The sequence below is a fragment of the Melanotaenia boesemani genome, chromosome 1 (genome assembly GCF_017639745.1).
Source record: "Melanotaenia boesemani isolate fMelBoe1 chromosome 1, fMelBoe1.pri, whole genome shotgun sequence".
Lineage (NCBI taxonomy): Eukaryota > Metazoa > Chordata > Actinopteri > Atheriniformes > Melanotaeniidae > Melanotaenia > Melanotaenia boesemani.
The window spans coordinates 35,158,421-35,184,036 of record NC_055682.1 but is presented as its reverse complement, the minus strand read 5'-3'; the positions used below and the strand labels follow the sequence as shown (position 1 = coordinate 35,184,036).

The following is a 25,616-nucleotide window of genomic DNA, read 5'->3' as shown; positions in this document are numbered from 1 at the left end:
GGGGGGGCTTCTGTTCTGCAGGTTATAGATGTTTCCTAGCTATAACTCACTTGGATCAAATTACTGGATCATTAACAGGCTTCTTTCAACACATGTAAGGATGGCGGAAAAACACACAATCACAGCTTGTACAGCTTTATACTGAGTAGTGTTGTTCTGTACCTTCTTTGGATAAATGCAGGTAAATTAAGAATTTGATGTACAGTCCAGCCACAGATCGACACATGTGAATGTACCACCTCCCAGAAAATTACATCTCTTACAAAGTAAAATGATTTTTTTCTCAGACTCTTCCAGAATGACTTCCCAGAATGTGATTGCTCAGCTGCTAACAGCTCCAGATATTTTCATTACCTTGCTCCAGGTTCAGAGAACTGGGTTGGCAAACACCAGATTCATACATAAAGTTCAGGTGTCAGTTGTGTTGCTTCTCATTCATTTTGAATGACACTGTGTCTGAATCCGTTGCTCTGCTTTGCTTATGTAACCAGTGATGATGTTTGGAACTGTTCAACTTTTCCAAACAGCAGCGAATTAAATCACCAAATTAATTATGTGTCTGACTGATTATCACTACAGCTGCAAACATCTGGTCATCTTCAATAAAAGCATCGTCTCTAAATCCTTCTTTAATGAGCTGATAATCATCATCGTGTTACCGCTTAGCAAGAACTCCACTGTTAGATTCAGCACATCCAGCTCAATCAAGGCTGCTGGACATGTAGACCCTGCTTCCTCATAGACCCCTCCTCAGCTCCTAAGTGTTTTTTGATGAAGCGTTGATGCAACACTGTAATAAACTGAATATTTTATTTGCATCCAATTCAAAAGGAGCAAATATTTTTAATAAACTGTAAAACTGCTCAGGTTCTGCATTTAATGTGGTATTTTACTTTTCTTTTTGATATGTGATTAACATCCTCCTGTTTTTGTTTACCTTGTGCATTGCATCTGGAGACTTTTAGAAATAGAGCTGTAGATTCAAAACAGTCAAGTTGTCCCCATCATGTCCCATTGATCCACGATCTGCGGGGTGCCACAGAGTTCATCTAAATATTTGGCTCATAACCTTTGTTCACATTCATTTATTCTCTGTACCTCTTAGTCCGTTACGGGTCGCAGGGAAGCTGGAACCTATCCAGCATTTAGCAGGTTAGAGGCAGGTACATCCTGGACAGGTCACCAGTCCATCACAGGGCCAACATAGAACGAGACAAACAACCATTCACACACACACACACACACACACACTTACTCCTAGAATTTAGAGTGACCAATGAACCTAACATGCATGTCTATGGACGATGGAAAGATCTATTTGTTTTTATGGCAGAATTCATGGTGAACTATGAGTTTGCATGCAGCATGTGGAATTATGACTTATATCAGTAAAAGTTTCATGTCTTTAATTGTTCAATTGATCTTTAATTGTTTATAGTGTTTTTTTTGTTTGTGTTTTTTTTAAGAAAACTAAATTTCTGGTCATAATATACGTGCATTTATCAGAATAAAAACTCTAGCTGTGAAAGTTCTTGTGTTAATGCATATTTACTTCCAGTAAAATAAATTATTGTTCTTTCTTACAGGCTTAAGAAAAACTGAGAAGAAGCAAATACAGCTGGTGAGTTACATCCAGAATGCAAACACCAGCATGACCAGCATTATCCCCACCATGGCCACCGTCCTCACCTTCCTGGTGCACACTTTGTTGGGACTGCAGCTCAACACGTCTGAAGTGAGTTTAGCAGCAAAGTTCTGTCAGTAAGAACATGTACATTTCACACAGTTAAAATCAACATGCTGGCTGTTGGTGTTTACCCTCTTATGTTTTGTTTTAATGGTTTCTCTCTGTTGTTACCAGGCCTTCACTACCATCGCCATCTTTAACGCTATGAGGTTTAGCCTTGCTCTCATGCCTTTGTGTGTGAAGTCGCTGGCTGAAGCTGCTGTGTCCGTGGCACGATTAAGGGTAAAATCTTCTACTTTCTTTTTATTGTATTTACTAATACACACATAGTGCTGACAGGTTTAAATAAGAGATGCAGTTGGGTCAGCAATGGTAATAGCATCCCTGCTCGCCCCCTCTACAAACACCAGCTGCTTTTTTTAAATTAAATACTAGTGACAGGCAATTAATACTTAAATATAATTTGTCTGTTTCAGAAAATATTGCTGATCCAGAATTCGGAGCCCTATCTGATGCAAAAGAAAGACAGCAACTCAGCCATAGTGATGATTAATGCCACACTTTCCTGGACCAAACCAAACAGCTCGTCGGACCAACCAGCCAGCCAGGCCAACAGGGGGATGGAGCAGAAAACAGATGAGATATCCCAGAATGGACCAACTGACACTTTACCAACACTGAGAAACATCTCCTTCACCCTGCCTAAGGTGTGCTGTACCTCTGATGAAGATAAACTAGGTTAGCTAGACTCTGCTAAACATAAACTAATGATCAGTGTGTTTTTCCTGCAGGGCAACCTGCTTGGCGTCTGTGGGAATGTGGGGAGTGGAAAGACATCACTGATTTCAAGCATTTTGGAACAGGTTGCTTTTGTTTCTGCAGTTTGTCTTAATTATATATATATATATATATATATATATATATATATATATATATAATATTTATTTTATTTTTTTTATTTTATTTTATTTTTTTCATCCTGCCTCTGCAAGTCTGTCATATATTTTTTATTGTTGTTTCTTTATTTAAGAAAATACTCCTTATTTACATTGTTTTCTTTAAATCTAATTAATTTTAACATAAAGTTTATGTATCCAGGAAAGTTTGTCATGTCTGCTCATTTTTGTCTTTTAGATGCACCTTCATCAGGGCTCCATCACAGCTGATGGGACGTTTGCTTACGTTTCCCAACAGGCCTGGATTTTCCACGGAACAGTTCAAGAAAACATCCTGATGGGGGAACCTTTCCATCAGGCCAAGTGTTTACACACTCAGATTTTTTTCACATGCATAATTTAAAGATAAGATCGTCTGTCCCCTCTGATCTGTGCTAAGCTAAAGTTTTTTTTTCCTTTGAAAATGTCCGGCTTTGGAGGTTATCTCACATGAAAAATGTTTAACTGGGAGAAAGTTCTTCATATCGCTGTGAAGTCTTATCTGGCCAGTTAGTCAAACACGAGCAGAGGTCATCTCCATTATCTGGCAGCTTTGTCCTCAGAAAGCCACCTCATGCTGTCAGAGATGGCAAAACACTGACTGCTGATCAGCAGACAGACTTTATGGAGAGTGAATTACCGTCACATAATGTAACATCTCATAAACCACCAGCGACTGACCATCAGAGCAAAAATAATTCAGTGTTAACGTACCTGTTGTATGTGACAATAAACTGATGTTAGTCATATAATATACATGTGTGTCCTTGAGCCAATGTAGTAAAAACATTGACTTTTCTTGCTACATGTGGTCATATTAAATTAGAAGATTTAATTTATAAAACACTCACTGGCCACTTTATTAGGTACAATAAAGCTTGGACATGTTGTGTGTTTAGAGATAGTATTCTGCTTATCTTGGTTGAATCCAGTCTTAATTCAAGTTCTGGTTACCTTTTTTCTATTATCTCCAACCACTCTGCCCATTCTCACATCAATGAGGCATATTCATCCAGAAAACTGCTTCTCACTGGATATTTTTCTTTTTTGGATTATTATCTGTAAACCATAGAAATAGTTGACCTTCAGCAGGTCGTCTTAAATGCATCGAATAGCTGCCTTGTGATTGGCCGATTAACTGTGTTTACAAGCAAACAGATGTATATCCATCAAGTTGTGTCATATGACTTGTTGCATTTTCATATTTATAAAAATTATTTTATAGATTTCCCCTTTTAGTTACCAAATAAGCTGTTTCATTGTTACTCTGCAGATATGACAGAGTTGTGGATGTCTGTTGCCTCAGAGCTGACCTGGAAATACTCCCATACGGTGATCAAACTGAGGTAGTTCCTTTTCTTTTACCTTTCCTTCTCAGAGTTTCCTTTTCTTGGTCTGACTGCATTTGTTTTTCTCTTTTCTTTTTTCTTTTTTTTAAAGCATGGCACATTTAGATTAAATAGGCTGCCTAGTGCAGAATGACCCCTGCTAAAAAAGATATGCACAGTTGTCCCCACCCCCTTCCCCTCGATTAGCTCCGACGCTTTGATAGAAAAACTTTCTGTGATTGTTTTTGATGATAGTTAGATAAAAGAGAGAGCAGGACGCTTTGGGGACTGCTGTTATTTGTTTCTCAGCATCAAAGTGAATGAAATTAGACCTTATTCTTCTGTGCATGCCAGTCTGTGTGCAGTACCTGCTTCAGCTCAGACGTAGAAAGAGATATAAATGCTACCAGGTCTGAACGTAATAAAGAGCCTTTAGGGTTCTGAATAGTTGTATATTACACAGAATTACAAGCTTTTCCCAACCTTTTAGTACAAAGTTCTGAGTACGTTAGGTCTAGTTGCCTAGACCTAACGTACTCAGAACCCCCCGCCCGGCCCCCACCACAGCAACCCGCCCCCCGGCCCGCCCCCAGTGAGCACCAGCCCCCAGGCCCCCAAGGCCCCGGATCCAGTCAGACACACCGTCCTCTACCTAATGGCCCCCCCGACCACCGACCCAATGTTACATCTAACCCATGTTGATAAATCCTCACAAACCTTATTCCAGAACTTCTGGACAGGTGCACCAAGCCATAAAGAGTGTAAGTAATCATCTGCTGTGTTACCTGTGCACTGTGTGCAGATATCTGAGTGATTAAGATCCATCTTGAACATCCTTTGTCCTGTGTAATGCGTTCTATGGAGGACTTTGTATTGTATGAGTTGTAAATTTGGGCTGTCTGTCATGTTAAAGGCATTAAGACATATTTGTAGCCAAAATGGTTGACTAGGATTGATGGATAAATCTATCTCCCATTTTGAAGTAGGTAGGGAATTTGAGTCATCTATTTTTAACATTAATCTGTATATTTTTTAAAGTAATTTGGGGGTACAGAGGTTCATAAAATCTGCTACTATTGGAGGAAGTTCCAGGTCTGTTTGGTGAAGGGGGAATTTTGTGTGTATTATGGTTTTGAGTTGTTGATATTCTAAGAATCTGTTGCTGTTAATCCCATATTGTGATGAGAGTGTATTAAAAGATAAAATGTTTCTGTTATGGATAATATGTTCAAAGTATTTAATTCCTTTGTTAATCCATTGGTTAAAGTTTAGCATATTTTTGTTTAGTAGAATATCAGGATTGTTCCAGATGGGTGTGAGTTTACATGGTATTACTGAGGAGTTGGTTTTTTTGAGAAATTCCCACCAGGCTGTCAGAGAAGTGCTGATGTTGACACTTTTTTTTTAATATAATTTTTATTTTTTTTAACATTTTCAACAGTATGAGCAAAACATACATGGGAAGAGTACCTATCATCCAATATGTAAGAGCAGATTTCCACAATCGGTAATTTTACACAAAGTCCGGCCTTATAGGTTTTACATACTCAGTCCATTTGGTCCAGATACTGTAGAATTTGTCCTTTTGCATCCTGAGGGAGAAAGACAACTTTTCCATAACGTAAATTTCGTGTACTATATTGACCCACTCTTCTATGGTGGGGGGCTCCGCCTTTAGTCATTTTCTTGTGATGGCTTTCTTGCTTGCTGCCAGTAACACCACAAATAACCTTTTATCTGTGTTTCTCCAATTTGTTACGTTTACATCACCAAAATATACATTCTCACAACTACAGGTTATCTTGGTACCAAAAACATTATTTATATGCTCACATACCTGTGTCCAATAGGGTTTTAAAATCTTACAGTCCCAGAAAATATGAAAGTGGTTAGCCCCAGAAGCCTCACAGAGTCTCCAACATGAGTCCCCACCACCTCAATGTCGTTTCTGCATCGGTGTAATAAAATACCTCACAATATTCTTCCAACAGAACTCTCGCCATGTGTTGGACCCTGTAGTGGTCCATTGTAGTTGACAGATATTCTCCCAACTTTCATTAGAAATAGACATAGTACCTTCTCCTTCCCATCTCTTCTTAATGTATTCTGTGTCAGCCAGCTTACATTGTTGAATGGCTTTATACAACCTAGATATGATATTATTCGGTGATCTGGATTTAGTGAGTGTTAAAAACATCTGTAAGAAACCTAAGTGACATTTTTCCCATGTTGCTTTAAGGTTTTGATTGAAATAATGTCTAACCTGCAAATATCTATAGAAGTCTTCCTGATCCAATCCATTTTTATTCTGTAACATCTCAAAGCTCACAAAGGCCCCCTTGTGGATAAAAGAATAATAGGTAGTTAGTCCTTTTGAGATCCACTTGTTAAATCTGTTATCGTGTGTATTTGGTACAAAGTCTGAATCATAGGCACACCACCAATTTTTGACAATTCCCCCAATTTACAGATTTGAATGTTTTCGTTCCAGGATTTTAATAGAGCATCGTAGATAAAATCGTCTGTAATGTTAGTGGTGCTTTGTAATGTTTTATCCGTCAATAGAGCCATTATCGGAATACCTTTTGCAGTAGTAGTGTCCTCTACATCTTTCCACCCTGCAGAATAGGTTGGTGTGCATAAACAGATCAGAGGTCTAAGCTGAGCAGCAAAGTAATATTCTTGGAGATTAGGTAGGCCCATTCCCCCCTTTTCTTTCCTTAATTGCAGTGTTTTGTATTTAATCCTTGCCTTTTTCTCTTGCCAGATATATTTGGCCAGTAACCTGTCCCACTCGTTAAAGTACTTCTGTGGTATATGAATTGGTAGACATTGGAAAAGATATAACATACGTGGAAGAATATTCATCCTAATTGATTCCACCCGGGAATATAGGTTCAGGAAGGGGACAGTGTTCCACTTTTGTAAGTCTGACTTCATCTTTGAAATTAAAGGCCCATAGTTGACATCAAACATATTAGATGGGTCCTTTGTCAAAGCCACACCCAAATATTTAATGTATTTTATGTCCCATTTCCATTTGTATGCGTTTTTAATCTCAGTTGGCGGGTTATAGTTAAGTTTCAGTACCTGGGTTTTATTAATATTAATTTTATACCCTGAAAATGACCTGAAGTCCTTCAGCATAGCCATTAAGTTGGGAAGCGTCTGAGTGGGTTGTCAAAAATATCAACACGTCGTCTGCAAAAAGAGCCAGTTTTTGTTCTCCAGATGCTAATGTAACACCTTTGATGTCCGCTCTCTGCCTTATCCATTGACTCAAGGGTTCCATAAACAGAGCAAAGAGGAGTGGGGATGCACAGCACCCTTGTCGCATCCCTCTCTCTAAAGTAAAAGATTTGGACAGATCCCCATTAATTTTAATCCTGGCAGTAGGTTTGTTGTACAGTGCGGCAAATATCTCAATCACCATGAGTGAAAACCAAATTTAGCCAATACTTTATATAGAAATGTCCATCTAACTGAATCGAACGCTTTTTCTGCATCCAAACTTATTATAAGAGTTTCCAAATTGCTTTGGCAAACATGCTTCATGATAAGTAATGTTTTCCTGATGTTGTCCTGAGTCTGCCTTTGTCTAACAAAACCGGTCTGGTCTCTATGTATGAGTCCTGGCAAGATGGTTTCTAATCTCTTAGATAATATAGAGGTGAACAATTTATAATCAATATTCAATACACTTACGGGACGATAATTTCCACATACCACTTTGTCTTTATTCTCCTTAGGAATTATAGAAATTATGGCCTTTCTCCATGAAGAGGGAATTATTCTTGTCTCCTGTACCCAGTTGAACGCTTTTAATAATATTGGCACTAGTTGATCTTGCTGGATATGTGATGGATTCCTGGGGAGCGTGGAAAGTCATGTGTCTGTCGATCTTGTCTGTCGAGGACGCTGAAGACATCTATACAATCGGATTCATGATAACTGGGTTTCTGCTGTTTGGAGCGGGCGGTTTCCTAGCATATCGCAAAATTCGGACACTGTCGGCGGTCACTGGCAAGCTGCCGGATTTCTGTGCCGGTGTGTGTCGAGCTACGAACAATCAGACTTTGACGTTGCAGGAACTAAATCGTAAACTGGAGGCTCAGGATGGCAAGCTGGTTGCGATTTCGGAGCTTGTACGAAAGGTGGACACCAACTTGGAGAAGTTGTTGGCTCGGCTGGATGGAAATGGAAATTGACCCAAAATTCGGATGATTGGAGTCGCCAGTGGGACCACTGAGAGACTCAAGGCAGACGAAACAGCTCTGGCCTGAAACTAAAACAAATGCTGTTATCAAATTCGGCTCCCTGTACTGGCCTTGGATGGCTGGTTATAAAGTTTTCCTGGAATGTCTTGTTGACGGAGGCTCAGTCCCCCCACCCTCCCCTGAGCCCCATCGCGGGCGTTGGACTTTTTCCTGGATCAGCTCCCAAGGACGCCCCACTATCATCAGGTGGCAGAGACTGGAGATGGAGGACTGGGAGAAAGTTCAAATGCTCACTTACTTACTTACTGCGCACACACAAGCACCACACTCACATACACCACTACAGATACACCTCCACCGATGATTCACTGCCTTGGTCGTTCCTTCCCCCCCCTCCCTCCACTCCTGGGCGGCGGGTCGACTGAATTGCGCTCATGTCAGATGCGTCCGCACTTGCTGTGATGGGAGACCCCTTTCCCACCCCGCCACGTGTTTCTGATGTTGTGAATGTCTGAGTTATGTGCTTTTATGTACCAAGGAGGTTTTTTTGTATCTCAACACTGGGCCCTTAGGCCCAGTGCGGTGATGCCTTTTTTTTCTCCCCAGCCACATCTTATTCCCCCAATATTATCTTTTCCTTCTATATCTACTCTAACACATAGGCGAGCTGTAAGTGGCTGCTGCCTCAGTATGCCTGTTCCTGTTGTGTCTACATGTTGTTGCTGTCTAGTCTTGGACGGGTTGTACTGGAAACAAATTTCGTTGTACCTGTGTTCTGCACTGTGTATAATGACAAATAATATCTTCTTCTTCTTCTTGTGACTTTTGGTAAATTCAAAGAAGACAAAAAGGTATCAATTTGGTCATTGTCACATAGTTGTGGTTGAGAATATAGTTTTTGGTAGTACTCCTCAAAACTCTTCTGTATTTTCTCAGGACTGGTTTCAATTTTATTCGTCAGTGGATTTTTTATTTTATGTATCGTCCTCTCCGCTTCTTGTTTTCTTAATCTGTATGACAAAAGTTTCAGTGCTTTCCCCCCTGTATCATAGTACTGTTGCTTTGTAAAAAGGAGCTTCTTTTGTATCTCATGTGTGTTTATTTCGTCTATCTCGTTCTTCACTTCTCTTATTTTTAATTTAGTTGTCTCCTGTAGAGAATTTGTATGCTCTTTCTGTAGCTCCTTAAGCTTGTCCTCTAAGTCTTTCAATTTCTGCTTTTTTAATTTCTTTACAGTAGAGGAGATAGCTATTATTTTGCCCCTTATCACTGCTTTTAAAGCGTCCCATAGCACCGCTGGCGAGACCTCTTCATTGTCGTTAAATTCCAAATATAATTTTATTTCTGATTTCAATTTTTCTTTGATTACCTTATCATTTAAAATGCTTGTATTTATTTGATCCTACCATTAAGTTCAAGTGATAGATAAACGGGGTTATGATCCGAGAGAGTGCTAGTTCCAATTTCGCACCCATCTGTTCTAAAAATGTCCTTTTTAAACTTCAAGAATAAATCAATTCGGGAGTATACATTGTGTGCCGTAAAATAATGCGTATAGTCTCGAGCTGTTGGGTTTTTTCCTCTCCATACGTCCACCATCCCTAATTCTTTCATAAAATTGTTCATTTTTTTACTAATATTTTTAGCGTCAGGTTTTCCATTTGAACTGTCAATTCTCGGATTCAATCGAATATTAAAGTCGCCACCACAAATTACAATGCCTTGGCCTTTAGTTGTCATAGTTCCAAGTACGTGTTTGTAAAAGGACCAGTCACTACCAGGAGGGATGTATACATTAAGAAGACTCACCAGAACACCTTCTATTTTACCTGTTATCATGATATATCTCCCTTCTTTGTCTTTGTGTTCCGATATGTATTCAAAATCCACCGCACTGGACAACAAAATCGCCACCCCTCTCCGCCTTCCCGAGCCATTGGAGGAGAAATACACTTTTTTATACCCCATTTTATTCAGTTTAGCATGTTCTGTATCGCTAAGGTGAGATTCCTGAATGAATGCTATCTGGACTTTATCTCTTCTCAATTGTGATAACATTTTCCATCTTTTAATTGGATTGAGTATACCGTTTATATTAAGTGAGACAAATCTTATAAGCCTGTTTGACATCTAAACCTTTCACTGGTTAACAACTCTAATACACATGGTACTCTTCCCTTTCTCTGCACAGAACAGCAGAGGATGAACAACTTGTATGTAACACTCAGATAAAATGTGGAAAAATCCAACAAAATGAGACTTAACAAAAACAAAACAAAAAAATACAGAATGTGACTCCCTATGTGGGGGTCTAAATGATAGACCCTGGTGTACCCCAAGAGGCGCTATGAGGCAAAGACGCCTCTCCTGTGTGACGTAGAGGGGGTCCTTACTGGCTAACACAATGTCATGAAGGTTGTCCCAACTGAGCCCCTTAACTTAATCCACAGTCTACTCACCTATTCAACAGTCAACAGTGTGGTTGTAGTGATTCATGGTGGTTAAATACAACCTGGATAACTCCGGTCAGGAACATCACTCCAGATTTGTGCCTGGAGAAGGTCTCCTGAAAGGTCGAAGCTTCTTTTTATATGTCGCTTCGCGGCTCGGTTCTGGTGCATTCCTCCTTACGCGTCGGTCCGCTCTTGTCCACGTCAGCTGTTTAATCCGCTCCATAAGTGATTCCGGTGTTTTCATCGTCTTGACCGCGTAGCCTGTCTTCGTGAGGTCTTCTGCCGCATCTGCTGCTGAGTCGTATACCTGAGTCCTGTCCTCATGTCTCACACGAAGCCTGGCAGGAAACAGGGTCTGGAACTGAACTTGATTCTCTTTCAAAACCTTGCGAATCTCGGCGTATTCCCTCTGTTTAGCTATAATACGTGGTGGGTAATCATGGTCCAGGTTTATGTGATTGTCCTTCCACTTAAACCCCTTCTTCTGCCAGGCCCTGCAGAGCGTCATCTCTTTGGTTGTAAAACTTAAAAACTTCACCAATATGGAGCGCGGAGGCGCTCCCGCCGGTGGCTGAGGACCTAGTGAGCGGTGTGCTCTCTCGATGTGCAAGTCTGGCACGTCCCCCGACAGCTCCAGACCCTCTCGGAGCAGCTTGTCCACAAAGGCGACCATAGTTGTACAGTCCTTTTCAGCACCCTCACATACCCCATATATCCTTATATTTTCACGTCTGGAGCGACTCTCCAAGTCCGTTAGCTTCTCGTCTAGCTTCCCGCATAGCTTTAGCATCTCCACTGTTGCTTCCTCTGTAGTCTGTATTCTCTCTTCGGCTTTTTCTATACGACTTTCCACTTCTTCCATTCTTGCATTGATCTTTGATATTTCGCTTTTTATTTCCCGCAACTGTTCTTTGTTTTCTTGTCGAAATCCTTTCAATTCTTGCAAGATTAACTCCAAATCAGCCATCTTTTAAGATGGCTTTTGCTAGGTGCTAGTTAGCCTTTGACCGTCGAGCATAGAAAATGTATTTCTCATCCACCTGAAAGTAAGGTTTCTTGCGGTGAAGTCTCGCCCCCTCTTTTGTATTTCGATTTTTACAATATCTCCTCTTTAAATGGGGCTATCAGTTGGATTTTCGGGGCACAGTCGGGAGCTCTCCCACTATGCTGCCAGCTTGTCGATGTTCCAACTGGAAGTCCGATGTTGACACTTTTAAAGCACTTTTGCTTTTTTATACTTAAGCTGAAAAAAGGAAGATCAGAAATTTCCAAATTGTCACAAAATGTTTGTTCTATATCTAGCCACAGGTCATCTAATGGACTAGGTTTGAGCCATTTTAGGACATATTGCAATCTATTAGCTAGGAAGTAATGTTGAAAGTTAGGCATCTTTCGGCTTCTGTAAAGTTTTTAAACCGATCCGGGAGGGTTTATTTTTTCAGAGAAATCAGGAGATGTGTGATTCTAGCGATTTAAACCAGGTAGAGGGGGGTTTCATAGGAATCATAGAAAACAAATAGTTGATTTTGGGTAGAACCATCATTTTTATAGTGGCAACTCTTCCCATGAGTAAAATGGGTAGAGATTTCCAGCGAGCAAGATCATCTTCTATAGTCTTAAGAAGGTGAGTGTGATTAAGTTTTGTTAGTTCTGAGAGCCTGGAGGGAATATTTACACCCAGGTATCTAATGTTACCTGATTTTAAGGTGATGCTGGGTAGATTTTGAAAGCTACAGTTGATGGGTAGACCTGTACTCTTAGACCAGTTAACGGAGTAGTCCGAGAGTGATGAGAATTTATTAATTAGTGAGATTGTTTCAGATAGAGAGGTTTGTGAGTTCTGGAGGAATAGTAAAACGTCATCAGCATAAAGGCTTATTTTATGAAATATATTTGCCTTTAATAGCTTTATTTTGTCTAATTGCAGCGGCTAGCGGTTCAATAAATATAGCAAAAAGTGATGTTAATCTAAAAACCAGGTGTGTGCCAGAGAGCTGTTCAGTTGTAGTTATAAGAATTTGTCATGAAATACGATGTTCAGTGACAGAAAAATAAAAATCTGATTTCTGGTGGTTTGATGGCAGATAGGAGAGCGGGGTCTGAATCTCTCCGGGGGACAGAAGCAGAGGATCAGCCTGGCCAGAGCTGTCTACTCCAATAAGGACATCCTCCTCCTTGACGATCCGTTATCTGCTGTCGATGCTCATGTGGGGAAACACATTTTTGAAGAATGCATAAAGAAGGAGCTCCAAGGAAAATCTGTAATACTTGTTACACACCAGCTCCAGGTAAAATCCACTGATGAGACTACAGTCTTTAACGGATAATCCATCTGATCTTAAATGTTTAGGAAAAATTTATGTTAGGTAAACATTTATAATATTTTGCTGGACGTTTAATGTTAACATCGACATTTCATGACCCTCTCAAGTTAATAATAACAATAATTATGATCCTTCACTTCACAGGAGCTGTTGGGAAATTTTCTAAAATGCAATAAAAACTTAAATCTGCAACTTGTAGATTCATTTGCACCTTTATTTAGACAAGTCCAAAGAAATGATTTTCAGTCCAAATGAAGTCAAGAGAAATGGAAAAGGAAAAGACAAACTTTCTAGTAACAGCATTCTTGAAGATTATAAAATCAGATCTTTTATAGGTGACAGCCAGGTAAGGGTGTCTGGATTGGGTATTAAAGGAACATCCACCAAACATTTGATCTTTACCATCAAGGTTGGGTCATGGCTCACCCAAATGCGTTTAAAGAATCAGTAAAAAGCTCTAAATAATGTTTATACACATTTGCTACAAAGTGGAGCAAGTGAGAGAGGAGACAGAATTTTCTCATTTTTGGGCCTCATACACAGGCTATGAAGACACACATGACTGTTAGAAAACCTTTAGAAAGTGACTTTTGCCTAATATGGGACCTTTAAATGATTAGAAGATTCAGGGAAAATCTGGGGAAATCTTAGGGTGCGTTCACACCATATTCTGGGGGACTTGGTTTGATTGGTGGGGAGTCCTGAAAAGTTTTGCTCCATCATTTGGTTTGCTTTGCTTTCACCCTCACTTTACTTAAACGGACAAAACCATCTGACTAATTCCTCACAGTTACAACAACTGTTCAATAGTGGTGATATTCCTCAAAACAACCACTGAATAATGAGAAAAAGAAGAAAATCTGACTTATTGATTGGCCAGGAATGGAAGCAGCTCATTCACTGCAAATAAACAATAATATCTGGTCAGTGACATCTGGTTTTACATGCCAAGGATCAGAAAGAACATCCAGGCTGTTAAAGTTGGAAAAGCCAGTGTTTGTGATGTTAGCATCAGTGTTCATGGTATGGATGATAAGACACCATCCATACAGAGACATACATTAGACTTTTTGAGGACATGCATGCTACCTTCAAGGCAGCACCTTTTCCTGGGAGGCAAGTGGTTATTTTAGTAGGACAATCAAACAAGAGGAGATTCAACCAACAACCACAGACAGCTTAGAAGCTGAATGCTGAGTATTGAAATTAATTTCTTTTGCAAAACTGCAAAAATGGCTATTCTCATCTCTTAATAATTAAAAAGTGTAATTAAAAAGAGGGTTAAGGCTTCTGGGATTAAATTTGAATTTATTTATATTTACTAAAAACAATTAAACTAGTCTAAAAAGATTTTTAAAAATAATTTCTTTAGGCTTCCTCCCTGGACAAACCTTGGTGGTGCCATTCATACTTACATGTTTTCTGTAAACCAACTTTCTGGGTGGTTAAGACCTTTTTTTGCATCAGCACTTCCTGAGAGGGCTATATTATCCATCATGGTGTAGTGGTGATCATTAGTTGGTGGGTGGTATTGTAAATCTCTCTACCATGTCAGTAAAGACCCAGAAATGTACCAGTATACACAACTCCTCCTCAGACTGTGCTGCACAGCTGAGCTGCTTTTGTTTACATGCTTGTCCTTTCTTTGGTCTCCTAGTACCTGGAATTTTGTGATGATATCCTGGTTTTGGAGGAAGGAGAGATCCGGGAAGCTGGAAATCACCGAACACTTATGAAAGCCAACGGACGCTATGCTCAGCTCATCAGCAACTACCAGTTGGAACAGTCCAAAGTAAGACCAGCACAAAATAAGCTGCAGCTCTGCTCTTTACACCATCTTTTTTTATTATTCAACTCCATCTCCTCACTTTGTCTTTATTCGTTAACAAGCTAACAACGGACAGAGTTAACAAGAGACAGAGTGTTCCATAAACTAGGTTAGTTTGAGCAGACTGAACTTTAACACCATGTTTTTTATTGTCAGACTCAGACAGAAGAAGAGGACGTGTTGTCTCAAGATGCCACCCAGCTGAAAGAGGTTGAGCTCAGGGAGTGTGCCGACAGTGGGATAGTAAACCCCGGTATGAAAACACAGAAGAAAAACATTTGTTTTATAGGATAATGTGTCATGTCTCAGTTTAATAGAAAAAGATGGAAAAATGAATACATTAAAGCTGCAGCTAATAATAGAACTCAGAGAGAAATTTCACTCATTCATTCTCTGTACCGCTTATTCCATGATGGGTGGCGGGTAAGCTGGAGCCTATTCCAGCATTAACAGGTGAGAGGCAGGGTACACCCTGGACAGGTCACCAGTCCATCGCAGGGCCAACACATAGGGACAAACAACCACTCACACTTGCACTCACTCCTGGGGAGAATTTAGAGTAATCAGTTAACCTAACATGCATGTCTTTGGACGGTGGGAGGAAGCCGGAGTACCCGGAGAGAACCCACGCATACACGGGGAGAACATGCAAACTCCACACAGAAAGGCCACCGCCCTCAAGGTTCGAACCTCCCTCCAGCCAAGATTTGAACCAGCAACCTTCTTGCTGTGAGGCTCAGAGAGAAATTTGAGCAAAATTATCCAAAGTAGAGAAGTCAGTCAGACCAATAACAGAAATATTGTTGGATTGGTCCAACATATTGCTGTACTCTTGGCACAGGTCTCCATGAAGTGTCAACAGAAACCTGTAAAATTTGTAAAAGGAGGAACTGTATAACGAGTGGGAGGGAAAGGGTGAAGATTTGTGATACTACTACTATGAACTGATGTAACAGTATTTAGGTTTTTTAGGACACACTTCATTAATGTGAGTTTACACATTTAATGAAGGGCATGGATGAAATTTGGGTTTCAGATAGAGCTGAAGTCCTCTGGCAGGCTGATCTGGAGTGTCTCGTAATTGAAGGCTGGGAGAAGGGAAGACTCAGGATGGGGGGTCTGTCTTATGTTTTCAGGTTGTTACGACCCCTCCAGATGGTTCCTGAAAAAGAAAAACAGACAGATGATGACAAGAAAGAGTTGAGATGGGGTAAGGGATGAGGGATGAAGAGGATGAATAGAATATGGAGCGATGGATGATGAAGAAAAAGATGGATGGGAGAAGGAAGATGAATGATCAAGTCAAATAATGCAGACTAAGTGCACAAGGTACAAGAAGACTCACCCAGTAATTAGAGAAGTGGACGAGATACTCCCTTTAACCCCAGATAGCAAACACATTTGGGCTTAATCTGGGCTACTTTTAGCTCAGTTATGGCACCAGCAGGTGTTGTGTGGGCCACATGTGGTGGTCATGTGGCTGGGTTTTGGCAGCCACACCAGTCAATGCTGCAAGTCAAGACCAAATAGGGGCCAAAAAAAATAAATAAATACTGCACATGTGTGCCATAATTGATATGTTATATGCCTGGTTGTGTGAGCACTTGTGTTTTATTTTTTAATATACATGAATTGTTGTTTTGATCATGTAAAGTTCTGCTTTTTGCATGAAAAGTGCTTTATAAATAAAATGAGATTTAATTTTGGCTGTCTGGGTTTTCTGGGCTTAGTTAACAGAATAACTTCATAAGCTGAGAGTTGTTTTTCAAAACTGCCGAAGATATGATGCCATATAATGTGTATTAAATGGGATTTAATTGTTAGATGAAGATGTAATCAGCAAAATAACATTTATTTCTCCTTTCAGCATTTGACATGACAGATGAAATCAATGATGAAACTACAGCGGACCAGAAATGTGAGTCTTTGTAAGATTTGTGTCAAACATGCAACACATTTAGTCTTATGCAGAAGTCAGCAAGCAAGGTTTTTTTCTGTTTTATAAAGCAACTATAACTGTTTTTGTGCTGATATTTAAACAGTTATGTCAGTATTATCATGATCCACATTGAGCTCTGCTTCTGCTATCATTAGTTATCAGAGTATAATTACTTTGAACCTACAACATGTTTGTTTAGACCTGATCTGAGGGTATCTGACTAAATCTGATTTAATGTACCAAACTCAACAGAAACCAAATAATCTTTCCCTATAAGGCCAAATGAAATACAACACTTCTAGTAACATGTTTTTATATATATATTTATTTATTTTTATTCCTCACTTAAAAATTGTCAATCTTCAAATGTTTGGGATTTCTCTTTCATATTGATTAATTTTCCACGAGGAAAAGAAACAAACAAGAAAATAACTGAAAACTGTTGGTGGAAACTCCTCTAAGTTGACATGAACACATTGACTACTTTGCAGATTAAATGTGTAGCAAAGTCAGAAGAAAGTGAGCTTTGTTTTTATAAAACAGACACTCAAACAGCTGACCAGAATATCAAGAACAAAGATTTGAAAACAGCCACTTCTAGAGGAACCTGAAAACCCTCGGTACAAAGCAACACAAGCAATTTGATGATACAGAAATTGAGAGTTATATTATCATAGAGGGAGCAGCTGCAGACCATGAGAGGGTCACTGAGGACCTCTGGTGGGTAGAAGCAGTGACACAGGGACATAAATGGGTGTGTAATCTTTTTCTTCCTGTTAATCAGCAGTGAAAACAGGCGATCAGCTGGTCAGTCAGGAGTCCTCCTCAGAGGGTTCTGTCTCTTGGAGAGTCTACCACCAGTACTGCCAGGCAGCTGGAGGTCCGACCCAACACACACACAGACATTCATCTGCATGATTCTGAGCAGTAACAAATTTCCAGTATGTTCCACCCAGTTGGTTAAGTTTGGTAACTGTTGCTGCAGGTTACATCATGACCTTCCTCACCATCCTGATCATCGTCCTCATGATCGGATCCACAGCCTTCAGTAACTGGTGGCTCAGCTTCTGGCTGGGACAGGGCAACGGGGTGAAAATCACATCTGTTTTTCTTTCCTTTGTCATATTAGACTTTTTTATATATATATAATAATTTGGATGGTGGTGTGGTTAACAGTTACTGTAAATTTATCAGATTTCAATCCAACAATGACTTTTTTACACCCTAAATTTTCTCTCTTTGTAGTCTAATACAACTTCAAACCAGGGAGACATCTCACAAAATCCACGCCTGCACTTCTACCAGACGATTTATGGAGTGATGGTGATTGTCATGGTGGTACTTGCTCTGATTAAATGTTTCTTTTACACGCATGTCACTTTAAGAGCCTCCTGCAAACTCCATGACACCATGTTCAAAAAGGTACAGCGGAGCATCACCTCGACAATTTATGAATTCAGCAGCTTCTTTTGAGCAGCTGATTACAACAATTTCTTATTTCTTTTACAGATTATTGGCAGTCCGATGAGTTTCTTCGACACGACGCCAACCGGTCGTATTCTCAACCGCTTCGCTAAAGATCAAGAGGAGTTGGACACTGTGCTTCCTCTCCACATGGACCCTTTCTTGCAGTTTTGCCTGCTCGTCACATTTACCATTATCGTCATCGCGTCGGTCTTCCCTGCCATGCTGGTGGCTGTGATTGTCATGGGAGCTTTGTTCACCCTCATTCTCTTGTGAGTTTCCATCAGTTACTCCAAACATGACATGACAGAAACTCTGGAGACTGTAGGATAATTTTACTATTTGGAAGATTTGAACTTTGAATATTGCTTTTGATGTTTCTGCAGTATATTCCAGAGAAGCATACGGCAGATGAAGAAGATGGAGAATATCAGTCGCTCTCCATGCATCTCTCTCACCACCTCCATCCTGCAGGGTCTCAGCACCATCCATGCCTACAACACAAGAGACAGTCACATAAAACTGTGAGAAACCAGAGTTTCTTATCAGATAAAGAGTATAAATACTTAAATGTAGAAGCTCCAGGTCACATGTTAGTGTACGTTTTATTAACTAATTAATTTTGGCTTGTTCTTTGTGATATTTTAGGTTCAAGTCCCTGAACGACATCAACTCCAACCACTATCTACTGTTTCATTCTGGGACACGATGGCTCTCCTTTTGGCTGGACTTCATGGCTTGTTCCATGACCTTGTTGGTGGCTCTGTTTGTTATGCTCACCAGCAATGAAGTCATCAGTCCAGCCTTGAAAGGCCTTGCCATGTCCTACACCATTCAGGTAAATCTAAAAGGCAAATGAATGTTCAGTTTTTGTTTCAAAGAAAGGCTACAGTGTATGTTCATGGTTCATGGAGCTTTATCTACTGCCCAGTTGAGAGGCATGCTCCAGTTTGTAGTGAGGCAGTCCACAGAAGTGGAGGCGCGGTTTAATTCGGTGGAGCGGCTGCTGGAATACATTACGGTCAGAGTTGTTTCCTTACACCCACCCTTCAGTCTTGATCCTCTTTAGACTGAAGTCAATAAATTGTCCCCTGAGATCCTTCTTATTTCTTTTCTGAATGATGTTAATTTTTGTGTTTGTAGGACTGCAAGTCTGAGGCCCCCAGGCGCATAAAGGAGGCTCAGATCCCAGAGGACTGGCCCAAGAATGGAGCCATCACTTTCCAGGACTATAAGATGAGGTACAGAGAGAATACACCCATTGTCCTGAATGGGCTTGATTTCCTCATCCAAGCTGGAGAGAAACTTGGCATTGTGGGAAGAACAGGCTCTGGTAAGGAATTAATCGTGATAATATGCTAACAAACTGCTAAAGCCAGATTTAATCCAGTAGTTATAAACCACTGTAATATTCAGCTATCCTGCTCTGTTCCTTGTGTTTTTAGGGAAATCTTCTTTAGGTGTAGCTCTGTTCAGGATAGTGGAGCCGGCAGGAGGAACCATCCTCATAGATGGTGTGGACATTATGAGCATCGGCCTGCAGGATCTGCGCAGCAAATTGTCCATCATTCCCCAGGACCCTGTGTTGTTTATTGGCACTGTCAGGTAATGACAGGAACCTCAAAGGCCCATAGAGGTTCATATTTACACACCATACCGCTCTCACTGCTGTAAGTACATAACAAGTTTACCTACTATGATTGCTTGTAGGTACAACCTTGACCCGTTCGACAATTACACTGATGAGGAGATCTGGACAGCGTTGGAGAAGACCTATATGAAGGACTGTGTATGTTCAAACAGCCTTCCATATCTAAAACCCTTCAATACAAGTAATAGAAAAATATTAGTGGCTACAGCCAGATAAACATAATTTCGCCTTTTTTTAAATTAAAATATATCATTTAGGAGTGTTATCAACTCACATGCCCTTTGCTGCCTGGTCTTAACTAAATTCTTCTGCTTTTTGAGTATGTGTTTGTCTCAGTGATAGTTACAGCAGTAGCAAAGGTACAGATACAATAATATGATGGTGTTTCCTCAGATTTCCAGGTTGGAGGGAAAGCTACAGGCCCCAGTGTTGGAAAACGGGGAAAACTTCTCTGTAGGCGAGAGGCAACTGATATGTATGGCCAGAGCTCTTCTCCGTAACTCCAAGGTCTTTTTATGTGCATTATCATCACTATATGTGTGCATACATGTTGTTTCAAACAGTTTTTTAAACTCTTTATTTAACCAGGCAAGTCCTTAAGAACATCAGGAACTGTTACTATTGATGTATCTTGATCAGGAGAAGTGGAAAAATTGACTTTCAGGCAAAAACGTCTCTGGACGCTGACTTGAATAATAAAAAGAAGTTTATTACAAAAGTTCAGACATCAAATCAGATTTCTGCAGCAAAATCTGGAGGTCCCAAAACCAGAACGAAGACCTAAAGACCTAATGTGTCGTTCTGTCTTATATAGGGTTTAAACAAAGAAAATTCCTCAGTCCTGTCTCCTCCAATCATAGAGTTTGCCTATAGGATGCTCATTTGCATAGAATGCATGTTCTTGTGTCAATCCAGTCTGTGGGACAGAGAACCTTATATGGTAAAGACTTGAGTGTGTACCATACAAATGCTATGCTTAGACACCTCACTATATATGTATATTTATCAGTTGCCGCAATCTTCTCGGACAATATTATTGCTGCTTGTGTTTTTTGCATGTTATACATCCAACAAATTTCCCATCTTACCTCTCCTACCCATAAAATGTCTTATCTATCCTAATTTCCCCTCCTTTGTTGAACAGATTATTCTCCTGGATGAGGCCACAGCCTCCATCGATGCAGAGACAGACACTTTGATCCAAAGCACTATCAAGGAGGCCTTCAGTGACTGCACCATGCTCACAATTGCACATCGCATCAGCACTGTAATGCACACAGATCGCATTCTGGTCATGGACAAAGGAGAGGTAAAAAAAAAACATGAATTTGAGATAGCAAAATTTGTGTTATCCTTAACCTGGACTCATTGAATATTCTCTCTATCAGGCGGTAGAATTGGATCCTCCAGAGGTGCTAAAGGAAAGACCAGACTCACTGTTCTCCTCACTCCTCACTGCTGCTAACACTGTAAATACTTGAACAACTGAAACCGCTGTGTTTAATCCCAAAACCAAGATCTTACAATCATTGTAATATCGAAATGGTTATTCACTTTACACAACCAGATTTTAAAGTCCAACTCAGCTAAAAATCAAGTTTTAAATAATAATATTACCATAAAATGCTCTTTCTATTCCTTACAAGTATATGTGCATAACAAGCCATAAGTGCAATTCTGCTTCAAACCTGCAAAGTACCCCCTGCACATGTTCCACATATAAAATTGGGAAAACCGATCCTGACTACTTGCAGGGTGGGATTTGCAGCTCATGTGCTGTGAGAAACCAGTGAAACAAGAAGCTATGGCTCTTAGCAGCTGCTAGCTTCTTTGAATACTACAGGAATGACTCTAAACACACAAACATGCTAAACTAAAGGAATACTACTAGACTTGTAACATATTTGTTTTTTTATTTTATTTTTGTTTCTTTCAACAATATTGCAAACAATTAAACTCAAAATAGCCAGCAGCCAGAGGCACTTGTAGTTTTGTCCTGTTAGCTGCACCTTGTTCACTACACCTGCCAGTTGCTAACATCTATAGGTAGCTGCTAGCATCTGCAGCTAGGCTAGCTAACAGCAGCTGCTAGCAGTCAAGAAGGATGGGTCTTGTCATGGATGGGAGCAGTTTTTTTAATGTTAAAAGAAAGTGATTCAATAATCATTCTGATACTTCCACTATTTGAACTTTATCATTTTACCTTGCTTACATGTCTCAAGTGTTGCTGTCTGGTTCAAAGTGTTCATTGCTTAACAGACTCGGAGTAAACAAGGAAGGCTTTTGTCATCTGCTTGTGGGCAGAGAATAATATATTTAACATTCACTGTATGAGGAAATAAATGTAGGGTTAAACCACAAGTAATTTAAAACCAAGAGTTTTTTTTATGACAGAGACAAATTTTTAGGAAATGAGAAACTGTTTATGTGTTTTTGTTTGTTTTGTTTTGGTATTTTTTTTTTTTTTTTTTGTAACACTGTCATCTGGACTGGTGTGTTTGTATCAGGTGTAACTGAACAGTACAGATCAGATCAGATTTGTTATCAACGTAAGGGAAGCAGCATTTTAATTTTCTGTTTTAAACTGTGTAAATAATGATGTATTTATATCTCCAGTCTGCTGACAAAAACACACAAACAATGTTATTTTCCTGGGTTTTTATAAGTCACAGGAGTTTTATTTATTTTCCATTCGACTTTTTTTGTGGCCACTTTCCAAACACCTTTATGTAAAAATGTGCTCTACTGTGTAATAATACATGATGGCACAACCTTTTGAAATAATAATAATAAATATAGGAAATTGTATACCATGCTTTGTTTACTGACTGTTGACATATTACAGTGTTGTTGCTTACATAAAATTATAACAAATTTTGGAAATTTTTTAACATTGAGTTTTATTGTGTAATTGAAATTATAAAACACATTACTAGTATTACTAGCTTTGCTTTAGCTCAATTCCCCTTTTTAAAATCTTTCCACTCCATCTTCACACCTTCTGTTGGTGTACACCTTAGGGCATTATGCATTATATATATATATATATATATATATATATATATATATATCTTTGTACATATATATATATATATATATATAGAGAGAGAGAGAGAGAGAGAAGAATTGTTCACTTCTGAAAAGGCATGCTATAAGCTAATCCAATCTTTCAGCTCACACCTGTCCCTTTATGCAGAGAAATTAACTAAAAAAGGTGGAAAATAACTTAAGCTATTTGTTAGTTTAGTTAGTATATGTTAGTTTATTGCCTAATCTTAACTGATTATAACTGTGCATGAAAAGCAATTCAGCAGATGGAAACACACAAAACCAAAAAAACATGGAACTAAAAGATTTTCATTCATTAGTAACTCCATTCTAAGCTTTGCAGATTTGTTCCATTCTAATTTTTTAAGTTGGTGTGTAAACCCACCACAATGAAGACGGGAATAATTAGATTGGTATGAATTTGTTTCATTGATACAAATGACATTTTATATGGACAATTCATGTCGGTGTGTGTGTGTGTGCGTGTGTGTGTTTTCTACTTGAAAATTGTATATGAATCAAAGCAGAGTAGAATTAGCTGTCTATCAATCATCACAGAGTGTGGCAGATCTAGTCCTTTCACACCAGGAACTGGTCAAAGAAGACCAATTTCTAACTGTGAGATGACAGCACAATTGACTAGAAACTGTGAAATTATTCATATTTAAATATCAGTAAAACAGAGTTCAATCCAAACACTAGAAACATGACTCAACAGTCGGTACCTTAGGTGTCATCTGGCTCAAGGACACATGATGGCACCACAAGCTTTCCTTTTCCTTTTCTGCCTTTGGAGGGATAAGAAATAAGTTCTATTATTTGTGCATGGAATTAATTATTTAATTAAAACCTGGAAACAGATAGAAATAAAAGACATGCTCAGAGGGCATGTTTTATTTTATCTGTGGAGACTGATCTGATCACATGCAGCGTTGCACTTGTTTTTTTTTTTTCATTGTGATGGTCTATCTGCAGCAACAGAACACTGAGGTTCATGCAGGGTTAGGTGTTGTCCAGGCTTTGCTATCTCATGAGCACCAATTCTGCACAAGAATAAAAGAAAAATATTTTAGCTGGAGGTGAAATAAGCAACATAAACATAAGGTTGTGCTGTAAATCACAGAAAAAGACACATGCATGTCAGCTTGTATGCATAATGAAGCTCTCCCTTTTAGATTTGCTGGTACAGTCAGGATTCCAGCAATTAGCTCAAAATCTCATGTGCATGTGTGGCCAAAATAAAGAGTGTAGCACTGCATAGTCCCAAAGGGGTCCCATAAAGAGCACAGGGGGTCCCTGAGGCTTTGAACATTCAGAGCAAATGTGATCAACATCCACACATTGTCCCTATTATAAGAAAAAGTAAGGATGTATGTTGTTGATTTAACCCAAAAGAGCTCAACGTGAAATATATGTTACATACAGTTTCTGAGACATTTTGCTTCAATTTATGGTACAAACTTTGCTCAAAATCCTGTTAAACACAATCTGATACTTGTCTTCTGTCCACTAATAGATACCTAGAAGCGGAAAACCCCATTATAATATTTTTAATGTATAACATGGTAATAAATGGTAGATACCAGATTTTTAGTGTTAGCATGAAGGGGGTCCTCTAGGAAAACAGATGCTCTAAGAGGACTGTCTCAGCTATTGCAGAGATTTGAACCAGTGACCTCAGAATCACAAGCTTTTTTCCTCTCCTTCAGGCAAAGATTAAATAAAATATCAAAGAATCAGTTATTGTGCCAGGCCTGTGCTTGCAATGAAGAAAACTCACATGCTGTTTTGTGAATTTATCTAAAAACATCTTGTCTCAACAGTTTTAATGCGATGAGCCCAGGTTCTTTATGATCACATACCAGATTTATTGTATTTTTATCATTAATATGTGAACAAGGACTCCCACAGCCAAATCCTATAGACTAAAACTGATGCTTAATGTTCTGTTGTCCCCTTTTAAGTTGAATAGTTTTAGCTGTTTATATATCTTCTTGTAAAGGATTTTGCATGATAAGGTAGTGGTTTTATCTCTTTTGGTTTCCTTCTTTTGCAGCTGTTTCAGTTTCTTTGTGGTTGGTTCAGGTGTAGTGTAGCGTTTAGCGTCATTAAACATTAAAGATGTTTATTAAAATTATTAATTTTAATAATTTCTTGAAATTATGTTATCAATTTCATCGTGGGGCACCACCACACAGATAGCTTTTTCCTAACCTAATGACTGTGTGGACACCATTAGAGTACTAAATTAATTAATTTAATAAATTAATTAATTCAAGCTAGAAATCAATCAGTTATCAGTCAATCAGTCTCAGGACACTACTAACGCGAATTCTTACGTCGAAGGGACCCATAACATTTGTTCAAAGGAGAAGTTCACAATAACCAGACCAGTTTAGGATAAATATGAAATATTTATTACTAAACTAATCATGCATAAATGAAAAGGAAATATTTACAAAGGACTTTGCATGGGAAAATGGATCCAACATTGTAAAATGCAGAATATGGTGTTCAAACCAAAATCTTATTTCAATGTGTCAGAATGAATGAAATGTATGCAAGAAATGAACAAAAGTTAATTAACCTGCGGTGTTAATTAAGCTAAGGTTCAGGACTGAAAAAGATCTCTAAATCCTAAAAGGAAAAGAGGGAAAACTGAATCTCATCTGTTAAACTGGAAGTTTAACTAAGATGTAGAACTGCGAGATCACTGTCAGACAACCAACCATTCTTGAGCAG

At 39.1% G+C, this 25,616-nt stretch overlaps 1 protein-coding gene and 1 long non-coding RNA gene across 2 annotated transcripts in view; one reads left to right on the top strand and one right to left on the bottom strand.

The window, feature by feature from the left end:
* LOC121640245 (ATP-binding cassette sub-family C member 12-like) overlaps window positions 1-22,055 on the top strand; it is a 33,573-nt gene extending 11,518 nt beyond the window's left edge. Inside the window, exons 7-29 of the mRNA XM_041985946.1 lie at window positions 1,587-1,735; window positions 1,862-1,969; window positions 2,164-2,394; window positions 2,479-2,550; window positions 2,822-2,946; window positions 3,896-3,968; window positions 12,705-12,908; window positions 14,602-14,736; window positions 14,929-15,025; window positions 16,640-16,690; window positions 17,496-17,591; window positions 17,697-17,800; window positions 17,957-18,133; window positions 18,221-18,447; window positions 18,562-18,699; window positions 18,824-19,013; window positions 19,107-19,196; window positions 19,319-19,508; window positions 19,621-19,780; window positions 19,886-19,964; window positions 20,220-20,333; window positions 20,971-21,135; window positions 21,215-22,055. Coding sequence (XP_041841880.1) covers window positions 1,587-1,735; window positions 1,862-1,969; window positions 2,164-2,394; window positions 2,479-2,550; window positions 2,822-2,946; window positions 3,896-3,968; window positions 12,705-12,908; window positions 14,602-14,736; window positions 14,929-15,025; window positions 16,640-16,690; window positions 17,496-17,591; window positions 17,697-17,800; window positions 17,957-18,133; window positions 18,221-18,447; window positions 18,562-18,699; window positions 18,824-19,013; window positions 19,107-19,196; window positions 19,319-19,508; window positions 19,621-19,780; window positions 19,886-19,964; window positions 20,220-20,333; window positions 20,971-21,135; window positions 21,215-21,307 — 3,068 coding nt within the window. The 3' untranslated portion in view covers window positions 21,308-22,055. The remainder of the gene's footprint in view (window positions 1-1,586; window positions 1,736-1,861; window positions 1,970-2,163; window positions 2,395-2,478; window positions 2,551-2,821; window positions 2,947-3,895; window positions 3,969-12,704; window positions 12,909-14,601; window positions 14,737-14,928; window positions 15,026-16,639; window positions 16,691-17,495; window positions 17,592-17,696; window positions 17,801-17,956; window positions 18,134-18,220; window positions 18,448-18,561; window positions 18,700-18,823; window positions 19,014-19,106; window positions 19,197-19,318; window positions 19,509-19,620; window positions 19,781-19,885; window positions 19,965-20,219; window positions 20,334-20,970; window positions 21,136-21,214) is intronic.
* Window positions 12,506-22,114, bottom strand: LOC121640294. The gene is made up of 3 exons (XR_006010435.1): window positions 22,030-22,114; window positions 17,003-17,006; window positions 12,506-12,517 (listed from the first exon to the last, which is right to left on the bottom strand). It is a non-coding gene; the product is annotated as an uncharacterized LOC121640294 (long non-coding RNA).
* Window positions 22,115-25,616: the final 3,502 nt, after the last annotated feature.